Source organism: Gymnodraco acuticeps, unplaced genomic scaffold (genome assembly GCF_902827175.1).
Source record: "Gymnodraco acuticeps unplaced genomic scaffold, fGymAcu1.1, whole genome shotgun sequence".
Taxonomy (NCBI): Eukaryota; Metazoa; Chordata; class Actinopteri; order Perciformes; family Bathydraconidae; genus Gymnodraco; species Gymnodraco acuticeps.
The window spans coordinates 118,360-137,410 of NW_022991981.1; the positions used below are offsets into that span (position 1 = coordinate 118,360).

General features: G+C 38.4%; 1 protein-coding gene across 2 annotated transcripts; it reads left to right on the top strand.

The window, feature by feature from the left end:
* The first annotated feature begins 11,184 nt into the window (after positions 1-11,184).
* Positions 11,185-18,450, top strand: LOC117536255 (polymeric immunoglobulin receptor-like). Of its 2 annotated transcripts, none has more exons than XM_034201049.1 (7): positions 11,185-11,249; positions 12,040-12,369; positions 14,315-14,650; positions 14,824-14,871; positions 15,161-15,271; positions 17,114-17,151; positions 17,574-18,450. In XM_034201049.1, exons 1-7 carry the CDS (start codon positions 11,207-11,209, stop codon positions 17,733-17,735), a joined length of 1,068 nt encoding a protein of 355 aa, XP_034056940.1. In that variant the 5' UTR covers positions 11,185-11,206; the 3' UTR covers positions 17,736-18,450. The 2 variants fall into 2 exon arrangements, with proteins under 2 accessions (XP_034056940.1, XP_034056941.1); XM_034201050.1 differs by having other exon boundaries at positions 15,161-15,259.
* Positions 18,451-19,051: the final 601 nt, after the last annotated feature.

The following is a 19,051-nucleotide window of genomic DNA, read 5'->3' on the forward strand; positions in this document are numbered from 1 at the left end:
CGATACAGAGTTGCTGGCTGTAGCTTCTTATTGGACATATGTCAAATAGGTATCACTCTTCTCATCTAAATGAAATGAAGATGTATTTGATCTTTAAATGACTCAATAAGATTCTCATCCAGCCTGAATCTCAGGTAGCTTTTCTTTTTACTAAATATAATCCTATTATTTTGAAGGGATTACCGGATCATCACAACAACAGTCCTTAAATCTCCTTACTTACGTTGGGCTTACACTGGTGACAAATATCGATATATCTGTTTTCTTGTCACATACAGTACATGCCAGAAGACAATATGGGTGGCAGCATTAATCTGAGACTAATCAGGGTGAAATGATATGTTTAATGTATATACTGAAACTGTTCAATGCAATTTTGTTAAAATAAGATAATGTCAATTTATTTTCATATTCTGTCGAGGTTTGGAGGAAATCAAGACCGTTTACAGGTCACAAAGTTGGACTCGTCAAATGAATATATTTAAGGTTTATTTTTTAAATGTTGTGTGTGTGCGTGTGTGTGTGTGTGTGAGAAAGTATAACATTTGATACCAACGTATTAGTCGTGTTTGGCCAAAGATATTGTATAACTTTGGTTTGTAGACAATCTAGAACAACAATCACTGTATGGTGTAAAAGTATATTTTATAATTATATTAGTTTGATATACTTTTCCTTTATTTTGCCTTCAGTAGATGAACTCTGCTTTTCACCAACAACCTGCTATGCTTGTGTACAGTATGTATATAGATGTAATGTAAAATCAACTGTTAGCATAAGCAAGCTTTATTATGACAAACTAAACCCAGCATGCTAACTCCTGATTAGCACAGAACAAGCATTTCAATGATTGCCTAACCAAGTGTCATAAGTGCTCAAGTCATTGTCCTCTATTTTTCACAGCTTTGATTTTGACATATTATCTAAGAGGAAGTGGAGCTCGAAATCACGTATGATTTAATTTGTTAAATTGTGTTTAGGGAGCCATGTGACTATGTTGTGGCTGGTTACAGTGCATTCTGTGAAGCATGCATCTAACTCGTCATCTGTCGATCTGAGGTCAAACTAAAGTCCACCCTTCACACCCAGGAACATTCTTAAAAGGGAAACGTTATACAGTAATGTCATAGCTGTGATTCGATACAACAATATCTTTATCGAGATGTGTTTTTTGTTCTTTATTTTGACATGAAGAATTGAGGGGAAATGTGTTCATTCTTTATTTTTTGGAAGGTCAGATAAAAAGATGAATTGAAGTCTCATGCCTGTGTGTTCAATACAAAGTTTATAGAGAGGTGGTTAGCCTAGCTTAGCACAAAGTTTGATTTTGAATGTTTATTCCATATGGCATTTCCTGGAATGTGATTTCACAGTCCTTGCATTGACTGTCGAACAAGAAATATTTCCTGCATTTTAACACAGAGGAGACGAATATTCAGCATTGTGGCTCTGAGCAAACCTAAATGGGTATATTTCAAAAAATGTTGAATAATTCTTTAAGAGAGTTCAACTTTAAAAGGGCACTTGAGACTATGTTGTTTAGGTTTTGTGAATCTGGTCCTGGATTTTGGGGTTTTAACTGTTTGTCTCTTTCAGGGCTGTGTGCAATAATCAGACGTCTAGTTTAAATCTGCTGGTCGAGGTCTGTTGTGTTTTTGCTCAAAGTTTCGTGCTCAGGTTTGTGTCTGATGATGTCAGAGAGGGAGGTAATGAGTTCAAGATGAGACAGGAAGGCGACAACGAGGGGTTTTTGTATTTTTTGTTTGTGTTTCCATGCACCCTGTGACCTCACAAATGTAAGGAAATTTGAATCATGATGTCCATGAGATTTCTGATGGATCTCACCCAAAAGTTATTTAAGACAATGTCAGTAAACTGTGAAAATTGAAAAATATCCTTGTTGAGTTTATTTTTGTTTGATAAATTAAATCTAAAAAGGTACACTGTGGATTTTGTGTTGCACCTGAGCTACCTAATGTTTGGGACAAATCCTCCTGCAATAAGCCTTTTGTTTAGTGTTTCTGCTCAAGTTATAACCATGATGTTTCAAAGACAACAACATATTGATTTCATCTAATACATATATCTAAATTAACATAGGAAGATTTAAATATGATTTTATTTAACACTAATACAATTCTATTACATTATTTTTGAATAATAATCTTCTGGGAAAAGTCCTGAAAAAACCTTTGTGAATGAATGATAGTAAACATTGAAAACTAAATTTTGAACAAAGTGAATATTAATTAATTATAATTGGACAATGTGTTTTCAATTGAGGTTATTTCACTAGGACAATAATGTATTTTCAGCAAGAGTGAAATAATTGACTACGCAAACAAATTACTGCAATGCATTTACTACAAGGGTACAAATTCAACATATTTTGTAATAAATTAGTTATTTCCACCCAAAATTGCACGACACTATTATTATATGAATCATCTGAGATTTCTTTAATTTAGTTTTTTTGTGACAAAACACCAAGATTACAAGTAAAGTAAAGTAATATCCCTCTGGCATGAAATAAACGAACAGGATATAAATAAACAGTTCACTACTAAGCTGTTAAATACACAGATTGTTTGGGATTTTATGATCATTCAAGGCTGTTTATCTCGGCCCTGAATGTGGAGCGAGTTTGTGGGGACGAGACGCTCTGCTGAGTTCATACATTCAGAGTGAGAGGACAGCTGGGTCTGAAAATCCTGCCTAATGCAGATTTTGGGAATCAAAGCGTGATGTGAAAACAGACACATGCTGCCGCACAGTTCAGGGTTCTTTAAAGCACATGACCCACAGCTAAAAAAGGGTGAGTGAAGACAGATATGTAGTTAGTTTTATAACCAGAAATGGCCTTCAAATTGTGTGTTTTTAAATGTCAGGAAAGGAAAAGCCCAGGTGTAAATGATAAAAAGCCGTCAGTGTTGTGTATGCTGACTTTGCTGTTACGCTACAAGGGTGTGCATCCATCTGTTTGCATAAAAGAGCCTGAGTGGCAACGATGTACATTTTCTAGAAAAAGCCTTAGTGAATAAATGATGATGTATTTGAAACACATGACTTAAAGTGAACAGCTGAAAACAACAAACTGTGTGGTTTCTGCAGCTTACAGCAAGAGTGACAGATTTGTCTTGCTTTTCTTTTTAAGACTTTAAAGTCTATGAAACAGGCGGTATTTTCCTATGTCTAGTCAAACGTCTTGTTACATACTGCCTATACTTATGGATTACCTTCCATAATCAGATGAATTTTGGGGTACGGTGAGGCTGAATATGATTATCCTCATTGAGCTGTTATATCTCTCTTAAAGAGCACGCTTCCCTGTACTGTAGGCCTAAGTAAAGAAACAATAAGTACATTGTCTTTTCTGTCAACAGCTGCAAAGGAATTCAATGTAAATTCCTTCCATTTCACAGCTGATTTAACAACTATGTTTAAAAAACCTGGGCCACATGTTCAGTTATTGTCCTGGTTGTTGTTTTTTAATCACAAACTCGGCAGGAAACATTGACTGACAGCATCTCTGAGTTTAGTCACTGGCGGCCATGTTGGCTCTTCAGGCCTGCTCCGTGACAGTTGCCATAGCAACAAGTGTCTCAACGGCAGCAGCTCTCAGCCTCGTCACCATGGTGATGTTATGAGGAGGACGATGGGACTTTATTTGCAGCTACACTCGTCAGCTGTGCAGAGAGAATCGGCAGCATCAGTGACATTTAACGCAGCTGCACCGACTGACCTCAGATCTGTCATTGTGGTGAACGCAACCAGTGAAAAACAATACATAGGTGTAGTAGTTTATAATCTATTTTCACGCTGCAGTGACACATTTAACTCCTGTTGTTCTTCTACGTCTGACCTGAGGAATCTGAGAGTAAGCTGCGTCATCGCTTCAGCTGCAGCAGGGCGCCCTCTGCTGGTGAACACGTGGAACTACAACTGCTGCACAAACACCTGCAAGAGGAAAACTGTAAGAGAAAAATACAATCAGGAAACTATTAGGAGTTTCTGACAGCCAAGTCTCAAGCACACTACTTAGTTCAGTTTTACCTCGAAACAGACACAGCTTGATGTAAACACAATACTTTTCTTAACTACATTTAATTAAGAGACACTCTACAAAACGTGATGAAAATGGTATCACATAAACCCTAATTTTAGCCTCAACTGGATTCCATTTAACTTCTGGAGAGATATCTGACCTGCAGGTTACCAGAGGTGAAGATGGCACATAATCAGACACAAAATCAAAAACATAATGTGCGATTAGAATATCAGACGAACTTGTAAATATGTCTAAAAAAAAACGTGGAAATGTTTCTTCTCATTTGCAGTTTTCGGGGCATTTCCCCCCCCCCCCCTCAATTTCTAACACTGCTCTACTTTTTGTTATTATTATTCAACCATGCACCTTCCATTGAGAAAACTTGAAGAGAAAAAACAGAAAGGCTCACTTTGTATCTTTGTAAAGCGACATTATGGTGTGTGCCACATTGTTACGTCCCCAGGGATGAGGAAATTCAACACACACCAGCTGGAATTGGTAATAATTATAATGAGTTTACATTACATTACATGTCACTTGTTAGACGCTTTTATCCAAAGCGACTTACATACTCAATACTGTGGACAATCCCCACAGGAGCAATTTGGGGAGAAGTGTCTCAGGGACACAACGACATACTGACTGCAGTGGGGTTTGAACCTGTGCCCAGTGGGGTTTGAAAATGGCAGGCAAGCAGCCTTGAACAAACTAAAAGGCCAAAAAGGGCACAGGGTTAAATGAGGAACCAACAAAGGGAGGACTCTAAAAAAGGAGCTTAATTAAATACAAAGAAATAGATACTAAACAAAAGCAATAAAACAACCCTCACTGTCAAGGTGGTACAAGCTAACCAAAAGAAAAAAAAACACAGCTATACTGGAGGACAACAGTCAACGTAATGCTAAACTAATCTAGACACAATACTAATACGGAATACACACAAGTTAACCAAGATAACGGACCCGTTTTCCTGACATTATTTTTGTTCTCATATTTTTTTTGATGTCTCTGAAGCCCATGGGCGTAGGAAGCATCCTCAATGTGGGTGGGACAATTTGACGGGGGTGTGGGCAGGTGGTGGACCTCACATCCTCTAGGGGGGTCCGGGGGCATGCTCCCCCGGGAAGATTTTGTTTTAAATGTTGAAATTAAATGCATCAATCTGGTACACTTTGAGAGCAAAGTTAGGGACTAAATCTATGGATACATCCAGGGCCGGCCCTAGACTTTTGGTGGCCCTAAGCGACACGGAACCAACTTTTGTCTTATGATGTTAGCATAAGCACACATATTGTATAAATAAGCATGTAAACACCGTGGACCTAACCTCCTCTAGGGGGGTCATCACCTCCTCAAAGGGGGTCCTCACCTCCTCTAGGGGGGTCTGGGGGCATGCTCCCCCAGGAAGATTTAAATATTGAAGTTAAAAGCATCAATCTGGTGCATTTTGAGAGCAAAATTAAGAGATCTATGGATACATCTCTCAACACCCATTTGAAACAGAACTGTAAACAGATTTTTCTTTATGGATATTTTACAAATCACTCCCCTTTTAAACTGTATTCTTGTTTTTTCATATAGTATTCATAACTGTTTTTCATTTATTCTCTCTGGCTGTCCATCTCATAATGTTCACATAGAAACTAGCTGTCAATAGGAATATCATTCAGAAGAATTATAATTTCATGCAAAAATCTGTCACAAAAAGAGGTTGTACATTTAAATTCAGGTGTTGTTATGGCAACGTCAGTGGCCAAACAGCCACATTTACTGCTGCAAATACGTTCAAACATGCTGTTGACACGTAAAGCAGTGGCAACTATGCCACCATTTCAGCTGACTTTTTCTCAGAAATACCGTCACATAACATCCATATATTTCAGTGCTAGGTTGATGCTTAGCTAAGCTAACTATGAAACACTTTAACTGACAGGACTCAGGATCAACTGTGTACTGTAAGGTAGCTTCTAGCTTCATATCGAACAGTAAGTCAACATTTCCCAGAGAGCCTTCTTTGAAATCACCAAGTAACGCTAAAAAACATAACATTTAGATTGTATGACAAAGTGTTTATTTAATATATCTGGCTAGCTATAGCTACTTGCTAACGGTTTAGCTTACCCCCGCGATTCAAAGTAACGTCAACGTAGCTATAATTTATGCTTTGCTTACATGTCCGCATAACTTGGAAGTTTACTGACATTTACATACCTTGTTCACCTGGCTCAAGTGGTGGCTATGGGGTTGTTGTGTGAGCCACCACTTGAGAATTGTCATCTTTTTTAAGACATTATTTTCTCATGTCCATCTTCAACTTTCTTCAAGTTAAATGTAAAAACGGATATCAGATAAGTGTAAATAAGACAAATGGCCCATATATGTTGTCAATATTTACACTTTATTCTATATTGGTAGTTTTCCGACTCTGATCTACAGCTGTGACACAACAATTCTCCTGGGTATCAATAAAGTTTTATCCAAAGTTTTTGGGAAATGGTTTAAATGTATTGTTGGCTTGCAGTTTACCACGGTTTGATCTTCTTGGTTTTTTAGTGAGTACACCTTTATTTCTGTCATTTTCTATATAACGTAATTTCCCTTTTTATATTTACAGATATACTCCCCCAGATGTGTGCTCATCAGGTGTTGCGTATTTTAAAATGAGTCTCTGTCTTGTTTGTTCCTGTGGTTAGAAGTGTGATCAGCTAGTATGAGTCACTTCTATTTTATTATTAGATTTCCTAAATTGTTGTACCTTTTTCTAATGTGTCTCCGATCAACATTGGCTTTTCTGTTCTTTTTAAGGTCTTATAATATATATAATATATCTGTAGTCTTTAGAGTTCAGCCAGACTGTAGCTGAGCATGTTGTACCTTCACAACACAGGAAACTACCTCTAACGCAATTTGCTAAAAGATGTCTTCCTTACAGAGAAATCTGTATCCCAAAATAAATGTTCAGCTTCACAGGAAGTCCCTGCAAATGCATGCTTTTTTTCACTTGCTGGGTCCATTAACATCTTACAATATAAGAGAGAAATAACTAGTTTTCAGAGGAAAAACAACAGAACAGCAGTAAAATGCTTCTACCCAGTGTAATGAAGAATATTGTATAATGTATCAGTAAATAGAAATACTTCAATGATATTGACTTTAACCTAACATATGTTTGTATGTATGTATAACATTAGGGAAGATGGGGCTGTATTGATTCAACTCATGAAGTGTTTTTGCTGATGAATGTGGAATTAAAAATGAATAATTCATGTATTGAACACATGATATTTATAAACTATAATGTTGAGTAAAAAAAAACAACGCATTACAATATATATTAATATTAATATTATTAATCTTAAATTAAAGTTTTCTTCTTAATGGACTAACAGCTCTTCTCCTGCCTCGGTAAATTAAGCTAGCTCCAGGACTGTTTCACTTAACCGTTAAAAAACGTTATTTTCAGTTTGAATTTAAATGTTAGTACATTACATTTAGAAGTATGAGAACAAAATGTGATGATACTACGGGTGAAATGTTAAAGTTATATTGTGTTTTAACTAGGGCCGGGACTCGATTAAAAAAATTAATCTAATTAATTAGAGGCTTTGTAATTAATTAATCGAAATTAATCGCATTTTTAATCACATATAAATATTTGACCTGAGAACAGTGAGAAGCAATTTTTTTTCACATGGATTTTAGTATACCATTAGGCGCATTCACACCGCAGTACTTTTCCCACAAAGGTTCATGAGAACTTAGTTCATGAGAACAAATGAAGCCGCTGACGTCACTTCTTCTTCTTCTGCTTTGGGTTTACTGGCAGGCCGCAAACCACTTCACGGCGTATACTGCCGCCCAAAGTCCCCGGCCGGAAGTCCCCGGAGTTGGGGACTGGCTTCAGTAGAAGCTGCTGGGAGTCCCAGCAGCTTCTACTGAAGCCTTCCGAGTAAATCGCCAGAACGCCGACACCTCCTCATCTCCACCGCTCCCATGTTTTATTTTGTGTTGCCATAAGTTAGTCTCTCTGCGTTTCTGCGCTGGGCTAATGCTAATAATGCTAATGCGAGGATATGGCGACAATGGCGGCTTCACAAACTTTTTGGGAGTTTTACGGGGCGTGGTTTGCAATCCGCCCAGCCAATCAGACATATAGCTCTCTTCTCACAAGAGAGCCGTGTTTCGTGGGGTGAACTAATTTTAGTACCGGCTCTTTTTGGTGTGAACGCGATAAAAGAGGCTACGTCCACGCTAGCTTCCACGCTAGCTGCTATATGTTTTGCATTGAGGTGATACTTGAGGCTTGATGTGCTGCGGTGATATGCGAATTCCTTTTTGCATAATTTGCAAACAACCGTGCTCTTATCGACGCTTCCACCCGTCCGTTTTTTAAAACAACATTTCCCACTGTTGTTCACTGTGGTTTGTTGTTGTCTGAAGTCATGAACGTTAGTTGGTGCTCCAGTATAATCGGTACGCCTGAAACTCATCCAGTGAGAAACGTTCCGCGGTGCAAAAATAAGTGCGATTAAAATGCGTTAATTTTTTTAACGCGTTAATTTTTGTGTAATTAATTAATCTTAATTAACGCGTTAAAGTCCCGGCCCTAGTTTTAACTTTTAACTATCGACAAACTAAAACATTTTTACGTTTTACAGTGCAGTTTCCGGTGTTAGAAAGTGACGTGAGAAGAACGAGCTGCTGCTGCGTTTCATATTGTTGATCTTAGAATGAGCAGAAAGCGATGAATAATATAAGAGCACAGTTTAATTTAGTTTTAACAGTTACATAAAAGTGACACTTTTCAATGGAGAAGGTACAAAGAACATCAGGAGGGCCGTTTTCTTCTTAATATGCTAACCTCACTTCACCTGCCTCGGTAAGTTAAAGGGGACCTATCATGCAAAATGCACCTTTGTACGTCTTTTAAACATGAACATGTGTCCCCGGTGTGTCAGGGAAATCACCAAGTGTCAGAAACACAACCCTCTCTCTTTTCCTCCATACCCAAATCTCTAAAAACGGGGCTGCAACGGATCTGACACAGACTGATACAGATTTGAAAATTCTCTGACGTCAGGAACGAGGAGCTCCGCCTATATGGCCAACTCTCCACCTATCAGGGGAATGTGGGGTTGGGCCACCGCCGGCCATTGCCGCTCGAAAGCGCTGGAGGCGCTGTAGTACATATGCCAGGCCTGTAAGTGGCGCTGTAGTCTGCCACAAAAGCAGCGAAGAAGACTTCCCGCGCATGGTTGCCATGGTTGCCCTTCTGTTTATTCTCCGCTGTGGCTCTTTTTCTCCCTCCCCGAGGCAAGCGTTTGCTCCTGCTGCTGTAATTCAATGCAATCCCTCCCTCGCTGTAATTCTCTCCGGCGGTAGTCCACCAGCAGATGACAAACACCCACCTTTCCGCCTCTTCCAAGGAACGAGGGGACCGTGCGGCAGAGTTTCAGTTAGATTTTTTTCCGCCGGTCAACATGTTCGTTAAAGTTTAAATCTTCCGTACAAAATTAGAAAAGTGCCGGTCAAAGGTCTTCTTTGTTATTTATTGAGCTTTAAAACAAATGAATAATGACTCTATATAATCATATAAGAATAAAACACGGAGGACGGAGATCTCTTTTCCTCCCCCTCTTCTGACAGCCCAGCAGCTGATCTCAGAGCAAGCTCCCCTCTCCTTCAGGGGGGCGTGGTCAGCTACGTCACAGAATCAGCCCCCTGCAAAAACAGGGCTGGAAAGAGCAAATAGAGCAAAATGAGGCATGGCTAAAATGCAGGATCTGTTTGGTATTTTGAAAAAAAAACTATATTTATCTACTTCATATAGGTATGGCCCTACAATATATTGTTCAAATATAGCATGATAGGTCACCTTCAAGCTAGCTCCAGACTGATTCTGTTAGCCGTGTTCTGTTAAAAAATAAATAAATAAAATTAACATTAGGGCAGAGGGTGGGAAGTAACTAAGTACATTAACTCAAGTACTGTAAACAATTTTGAGACACTTTGAGATATTTCCATTTTCTAATACTTTTTACTCCACTACAATTTAGAGGTAAATGGTGTACTTTTACTCCACTACATCTATTTATTCTCTTGGTTTACTTTGCACATTTTGATAATTAATGTGAAATATAATCAACACTTAAATCAGACTTTAGTTCCACCTGGAGTCAATTCACAAGCTACCCTGCAGCATGTGGAATAACTAAAACTAGCTGCACCTTTACCAGCTTTGATAACACTTTAATGATCAATCATTATAATCAAAACATATATTATTCTGGAATCGGTGAATTTACATATTTAATAATTATATTCGTGGTACTTTAAGTATTGAGGCTATTCATGTTACTTTACTTTAGTAACCTTTTGAATACATGACTTTTACTTGTAACAGAGTATTCCTACACTGTTACTTCTACTTTGACTTAAGTACAAGACCTGAGTACTTCTTCCTTCTTTCGGGGGAACAATGTGATGAAACTACGGATATAGTTTTGAGTAATATTTGTTTTTCTACTGTTGTCTCAACAACATATACATGAGCAAGTGAGCGTTGTAGTGAAATGATGGAAATTAAAAGTTTACTAATTTTGCCAATATCTGCCTGAATTAAGCTTCCGTGTTAACCTTATTTGTACATAACTAACTGGTTCTTTACTTGAGTATTTAAATGCAATGCTTCTAGATTTGATATTTGTTTACTCAACTATAGATATCTGACACTCAGTTAGGCTACTTGTAACGTTTGACATATGAAACATGATAATATGATGCAGGACTCTACTACTTGTATCAAATTGGCTCCACCTTGACACACTACAACATTAAAATGCTCCTAACTGTATTTGTTAGACGTAAAAACAGAATATACTATTCTATAATAAAACAACACTGTGAAATTGAGAGATGAGATTGGTGCATAATGATAACTTTTACTGGAACTGAAAGTACATTTTGCTGATAATTACTAGCATTTTGAATTCAGTTCAACTTTCAATGGAGTATTTTTAGACCATAGTGTTCCTGCGTTGGGGAGGAGAGGAGAGCTGTGTTGTGTTTGGAGGAGGGACTTCATCATTTAAAGAAGTAACAAGTTCCTGGTTAGCCAGTAAAGAAAGACAGTCAGCGGTAAACCATCAGAGTCTCAGCATGGAAGTCTCTCACACTTTGATCTGCTTCTTCTTCCTCTTCTGTGAGTACTTTATTTTCATCTCAGTAATTTCTTTTTTTTTTCTTTTTCTGTTATTCTTGAGTTAATGCAAGGCTCCAGCAGTACGAGTTATTCACATATTCCAAAATTAGGCTTTTTAATACCATCCAACCAATGAAGTATGCTTCACTTCCTCAAACTAACTGTACATCATCATCAAACTCAGTTATTATCTGCTCACTGAATTAGTAACATGTAGTCATTAAGAAATAATGAATATGATTGTTTTCATAATCATTTAATCTGCAAATAATTTTCTTGATTCATTTATTAATCTTTTGATTTGTATTCTGCCGCTAATGTTATTTTAAACTTTTTATCATATTTGTATCTTATTGTATCTTTTAAACATTTATAACTCGCGTACAGCTTGACACTGCTGCTGGAACTAAAATGATTTCCCAATTTGGGATAAATAAAGTTTATATCTATCTATCTAAGTGTTTTGTCCAAAAACGTCATAAATAAAAAAAAAGGTGGTGTTGACATAAAACACTTTTTAGGTGATGTACTTTAAGGATTTGCGTTAATGTAACGCTTAAAGTAAGAGATGGAGACTTCATGTAGTCTTTGTGTCTAAAGGATAATGTCTCAGATCAAACGGTCACATTAACCTGCAGTGCTGATGGTGATCTTCAGTCACAGGCTGTGGTTTAACTCTGAGGATCTGTGTTCATGTGAAACAGGAAGTGTTGTCATCAGACTGCAGCATCTTACAGGAAGTACTGACCACTACTAATGATGGCTCATCTTTTGTTCATCTTTTGTTCAGCTCTGCAGGATGGAAACACCGGTCTCGTCAGTGCCCGACTCTCTGTCTATTCAGGAATTGAAGGAGACGATGTCAGATTTAAATGCTCCTTTCCTTCTTATAGAAGCAGGAAGTTCTTCTGTAAGGAACCATGTAGACAAGAAGACATTCTCATTGAAACAACTGGTGCCTCAGCTCAGAGTGGCAGATACAGCATTGATGATAAAGATGGAGGTTTTTTTGTCACCATCACTCAGCTGACCAAGTCTGACTCAGGACGCTACAGGTGTGCTGCGGTTACATCTTTGACATGGGCTTTATACGAGGATATTGAGATCATCGTTGTTGATGGTGAGTTTCTACTAAAACTGAATCTTCTTCCTTGTCTTAATAATAGTTTTACCTTTTCACCATTACCTCATCTAAACCCTACATGTCTTCTGAAAGTAACTCATAAACCGAAACTGACACACGTACACATACAAGTGTATTTCAATATTATTGTTTAGAATATTATTGATGAATAATTTAATACCGGGGTCACGAGCATATTGATCTGTTGTCTCTGTTCTTATCTGAATGAAGTAGATCATATGGCCGCTCTGTGTTCTGTTAACAAGTAAGACAATTAGTAATAGATTGAGATCAATAGAAAATAACAACTGAAATGGTGGTTTGTGGCTGCGGTCGGGATTTAAAGGAATACTTTACCCCCAAATTACCATTTTCAGATCATCTTGAATTTGATAACTCAAGATGACTCCACGGTGAACAAGGAATCCCAAAATGGAGAAAAGTCATAATGAATGTTAAATTAATTGGGGCCGTGTTTTACAACAGTAGAAATATATTAAAACATCCGTTAACTAACTCGAACACAACTAATGCAGTATAGTCCAAATGTCATTTATTGTATGCTCACTACTTCCCTAAAACATGCATTCTGCTTAAACCTCACCGTTTAAAACACTTCTGCAGAAAGAGACGAGCTCCTCTTTTCTCAAGAACAGTTAATGCCGAAGTGTTTAGATGAGTAATGTTTTAGGGAAGTTATGAGCAAATGAATTCAAGGTAACTCAGGGTATGTAATAATATAACAATGATCATTTCAAGGGATAAAGAAATTATTTCAAAAATAAATGTCAGTATTTGCTAGTGGAGCCTCGCAGCCCGGCGACACTGTAGGTGCGCCGCGGGGGGGAATCGCAAATGGACGCCCCTTCCCGCTTCCATTTGCGATGTCTCGCTGTCTCGCAGCAAGCAGGAAACCACACCAGTCAGCCGGCTCCTCGCAGCAGCGAGCCAGTGGGCGAGCTGACCAATCAGAGCAGGGGGGGGGCAGGAGCTCCAACAAGGCGTGTAGGACAGAGAGTGAATACCATATAGTCTATGGTGAATACACATACTATACACAGAGATGCTGTATGAGAAACCAATCTGAGTTTGGAAAATTGCACATTTCATTTCAAACCTTTAATTATCCAGGTGTATCCCATTGAGATCTTTGATCTCTTTTTCAAGGGAGACCTGCTCAAGTAGTTCCACATGAAACATAAAAACATAAACAGAACAACAAAAAGGACATCATACAGCATCATTACATAACTATCCACATGAGCAGGTACCAACAGCTTCCGATTGAGTAGCATCCAACCGAGCTTTAAAAACATTTAGTGGCACCAGATTGCTCAGTTTCCATTTAATTTGCAGACTATTCCAAGACAGAGGAGCTGCGCATCTAAAAGCTGTCTTCCCTAAGACAGTCCTAGCAGTTGGCACATTTAATAAAACCACAGCATGCGATCTCAGGCAGTAGCCACTTACAATTCACCGTGAGATCAGGGAGCAGATATAAGATGGAAGTTTCCCTAACATGGCTTGTATATAAAAATGTACCAGTGACTGAGCCTCCGTACAGTTAGTGAAAGCAAACCAGCCCTTGCATACAGGGTACAGTGATGCGTTAATGCTTTACAGTTTGTAACAAATCTCAGTGCGCTGTGATACGCAGCATCTAACTTGACCAGGCAATGGGCAGGTGCATTCATATACATCAAATCACCATAGTCCAGCACAGGTAAAAAGGTCACAGTGACTAGCCTTTTCCTGGCTTCAACAATGGAATTATGATCAGTAGAAATGGCCATGTCATGGGACCTTTAAGTTAAAAAGCCTTCATCAAAGAGTCACACCTTAACCTTCAGTGACTGGATCAAGTTTTTAAAACACACACATGGTGAAACTAAGATTTGTAATCTACACATAGTAACTTTTGATTGTTTGTTTTTTTCAACAGCAATGCTGGATGGTGGTCCTTCTGCAGAAAAAACAATCGATGCTAGAACTGGAGGAAATATTACAGTTCGATGCAATATTATTCACTATAGAGCCGACAAGTACTTCTGCAAGGAAGAATGTAAAAAAGGAGACAATCTTGTTGAAACGATTAGTAAATCAGATCAGGAAAATGGCAGATACAGGATCAGATATACTCAAATAATTCCAACAGGATATTTTCTGTATGTGAGCATCAACCAGCTGACCCAGTCTGACTCAGGATGGTACAGGTGTGGTCTGGGCAGACCTGACTCTAAAGATCTATACCAGAGGTTTAGGCTCATCGTCACTGATGGTGAGTTTCTGCTTGATAATGAAAATGTTTGTTCATGTCTCTGAAGACAGTTTTCACTGACAGCTGCTGATGCTTTAAACTCTCAATTCAGTTCAGCCGACACACACAGACACTCAGGAGGATCTCATTTCTCTCATCAGGACTTCTTTGTATCTGCTTGTTTTTGTTCACAGCTCTGACCACTTCTCCTAAAACTACAGAGCAGCCTGAAACAACTAAAGGTACATCCACACACTGTGTTTACTAGATAATGTTTAAACAACTTGTGAGACATGAAAGAGCATGAGAATGTCCAAAAGTTTACAAAAGTAGATTTTAAAATGCTGAACCTCCTAATCAGGTTCCCAGTGTTGAAAAGATTTACTCTATTTCGACAGTATAAGGCAAATACTGTTGACCTGTTGTCTTCACCTAAAGATAACATGTCCCCCCCTTGAAAAACAAAATGGATTATGGGTACTCTGAGTGTTAGATGTCATGGTTTACATTTAACTCTTCAAACACCCACAGGTGTGATCCTGTATGTGTTTCTGACTCTGGTCGTCCTGGTCATCGTGTCATCCCTGTCTGTGCTGGTATTCTGCAGGAAGAGGATTTGTAAAGACAAAGGTGAGGAACCAGGTAACACACACACACACCACACACACACACACACACACTCACACTCACACTCACACTCACACTCACACTCACACTCACACTCACACTCACACTCACACTCACACTCACACTCACACTCACACCCACACACACACACACTCACACCCAAACAGACACACACTCTAAACATTTCTCACTGAAAAGTTGTAGTTTTCTCTTGACCTATATTAACTTTAAAAGCAGACGCACAATTCTAAAATAGCTTAGAAAATAGCAACACCAGACTGGGTGTACGGATATTAATTTACAGCATTTAAATTAACCCAACTGCTGCTCAGTCTAAAGGTGTTGTTATCAGCGGTTCTTGTAGAGCGATAATCCTTCAGTTGTTGCTAGGAAACAGGTGCTAGATTTATGCTTTGTCAGTTGCAACATCACGAACATAGAACATATAGTAGTACTATCTACTGTATGCAACTAAACAATAATACCATATGAAAAAAACCACACATTTAAATCTATATCACACCTGACTGCAAATCAGCCTATCTACAAAACCTATGCCATTTATAAAAATAAGCTTTTTACAAACACACACAAATAGAGAGAGCTGAGAGGATAGCTTCCTCTATTTTGGAGACTCAGTGAAGTCAGATCTGAGGCTTTTTTTAAGTTAATATGCATTTTAGAAACATGTACAGCCATAGCTCATTGTAACCTTATTTTATATACTTATTCAATTTGTTTTAATAGTTTACATTTGGCAGGATGGTTAATGATTAAATATACTGTATATGCTGTTGTTTACTGTGACGGCTGTCAACTCTCCGGTCCTGGTAATTCTGTTTTGCTGTATATGTATGTAAATGAGCTGTGTGGTTGCCCCAACGTCATTGGCTGCCATCTCCTGGTCCGCCTCCGAGGACACTGATTGGAGCACGCCGGGCTCGACGCACTCCAATCCCTGTGCAGCCCCAGCGCACACCTTCCGGAGATGACTACAAAAGGCGCATTCACACCGCAGTACTTTTCCCACAAAGGTTCCTGAGAATTTAGTTCATGAGAACTCTTTAGTTCTCATGAACCCACTAGGGATGAGGAAGGTAACACACACCAGATGGTTTTGGTAATAATTATAAAAGGGTTTAATGAATAACAACAAAAAGGTGCACAACAAAATGAGAACAAAAGTATCCTAAGCCAACAAAGGAGCCAAAAGGGCGCAGGTATACTGCTAAATAACAGAAGGAGGACTCTAAAGGTGAGCCTAATCACACACCTGTAATCACTATCAATCACCACTAATAGAAGGAGGCTGCGGGGAAATGCAGCTAACAAAGGGAAAACTACACACACTACTCCAAACACATATATCAACACGCTACTCTAAGCACATATATCAACACTAAACACGGATCACACAAGTTCTAATAAGTCTAACGTGTCCACGACACAGGAGCAAAATGAGTGAGGCGTCTGATCGCAGCAGAGCCTCCCGAGTGATAGGTGTCCCCAGGCTTTGTAGTCATCTCCGGAAGGTGTGCGCTGGGGCTGCACGGGGATTGGAGTGCGTCAAGCCCGGCGTGCTCCAATCAGTGTTCTCGGAGGCGGACCAGGAGATGGCAGCCAATGACGTTGGGGCAACTACACAGCTCATTTACATACATATACAGCAAAACAGAATTACCAGGACCGTAGAGGCGACAGACGTCATATTTACAAACTCAAAAACACATCTATTTATCTTGTTTTACTCTGATTTTAACGGTTGGCCCTAAATATTGTTTCAAATGGGGAATGTGTGATGTCATGTTTGAAAATCTGTTCTGATTCTTTTTCTCAAAGTACTGTTGTGTTTTTCAGAACCTCATGTGGAAACACTATGTGCTTCTGCACCAGAGGTGAGTTTGAGAAAATAGACTAACAGACCTCTAGACCAACAAAGTGTACAAGGGTCTATGTGAGATCTCCTGGGGAAATCTCTTCAATTTACACTTACGCCAAATAAACACAACCAAGTTGACCCAATGATTACTACAACGATGTCTCTGCAGCTAGTTTACAAAATACACCCAAAAAGTTATACAATTTTAACTTTGGGATCACGAAACATCAGCTCGATACGGCTACATTTTTTTTCATATTTACTGAAATACCAGATCTCGGACAGATTCTGCAGTAATATACGTGTAAATGAAAAAAATACCTAAACAAACACAACTCTTTTTCAGTTTTGTATTAAGTTACTTCACAACCAAGTCCAGTTCCTTGTTTTGTTCTGTTGTTAAAGACACATTTAATCAAGCAATGCTTTTCCCTCCAGGCTGAAGACGACCCGAGTCAACACACCTACTCTGAGATAACATTTGTCAGCGTCGGCTCGTCCCACAGCGGGTTTTCTGAGTGTGTTATCTACTCTGTTCCTCGGGTGGAAGCTAGCTCTGATGAGCCCCCTCTGTACTCTACTGTTAACAACCCCCAATAACTCTCACAGTCTGGCAGAAGAAGCTGGTGTGGATTAAGCAGCCGTGTAAATATTCTGAAACAGAGAGATGTTTGTGGGAATATGTACAATTATCTAACCATTTACTTATTTCAAACCTGCTTTGAATGACCTGCTCATGTGATGATAAGTCCAGTTCTGCTCTAGTTCACAAACGTGCCTCTTCAACAGTTTGCTTCAGGTCAAAGCTGGTTGCACTTATTGTACGTCCCTTTGGATAAAAGCCTCAGCTAAACGATATTTAATGTAAAAAGCTCTTTTATGGCTTCAATTTATTTATAAAGTTCATTTTATTACACTTGATATGGTTTTAAAGTTATCTCTGTAAGATATACTGTTCTAGTCAAGTTAGCAGATTAGCATAAGATATGTTGCTCCGAATTAGCTTTGACTATTAAATTGACTATTTTGGTTAAAGACTTCATAAATGTTTAATTATAACGGAATGTAAATAAATAGATATGAAACTAGATGTGGTCAGTACGGGATACAAGATGCCACTCCTCATACTGTTGCATAATGTGTCAGACTTCTAACCTGTTTGTATTGTTGATATATATATATATATATATTTGCACCTTTTTTTATAGTTTTATTTTTGATATTGCATTTCATATTAGCACTTGTCCTGCTCTGTACTGCATCTGCTTCACAACACAATTTCTACATATACAAATAAAAGTTATCTTAAATTATTTCTGAAATGTGTTTGACAATAATTTAATAATTAAAAGCTATATGAAGTGAAACCATACGTGATACACATGCAGGTGTTAGAGGAGAGTCAAGCTGTGAGTGTTTTATTTTAAGCAGGGACTCCATCGTTTAGAGAAGTGAAAACGTGTTGGTTTGCCGGTGAAGAAGAAAGAGAGACAGCGTTCAACCATCAGAGACTCGAACATGGACGTCTGCCACCGTTTGATCTTCTTCGTTCTCAGTGAGTACACTTTGTAGTTCTGTCATTTCTCTATAACGTCATCTTCCTTTCTGTATTTCATGTTAAACTCCCCAGCTGTATGACCATCAGCTGTTTGTTTGTGTGGGTAAAGGTGTGACCAGCCATGAATATGAGTCACATTATTTTTATTTAACATAAAAAACGTATGAGCATATTCCTAATGTATCTGTAATCAACAACTTTTTTTACCTTCATCCAAAGGTTTTACAATATAATTGCAATCAACCATGAGGATACCAATTCAGCAACAATCTACAAACACATACGCTTTCAAATACATTTCTAATAGCCAGGTTAGTTTTTATAGTCTCACTTTGTAGTTTTCACATTGGTTCTGCTG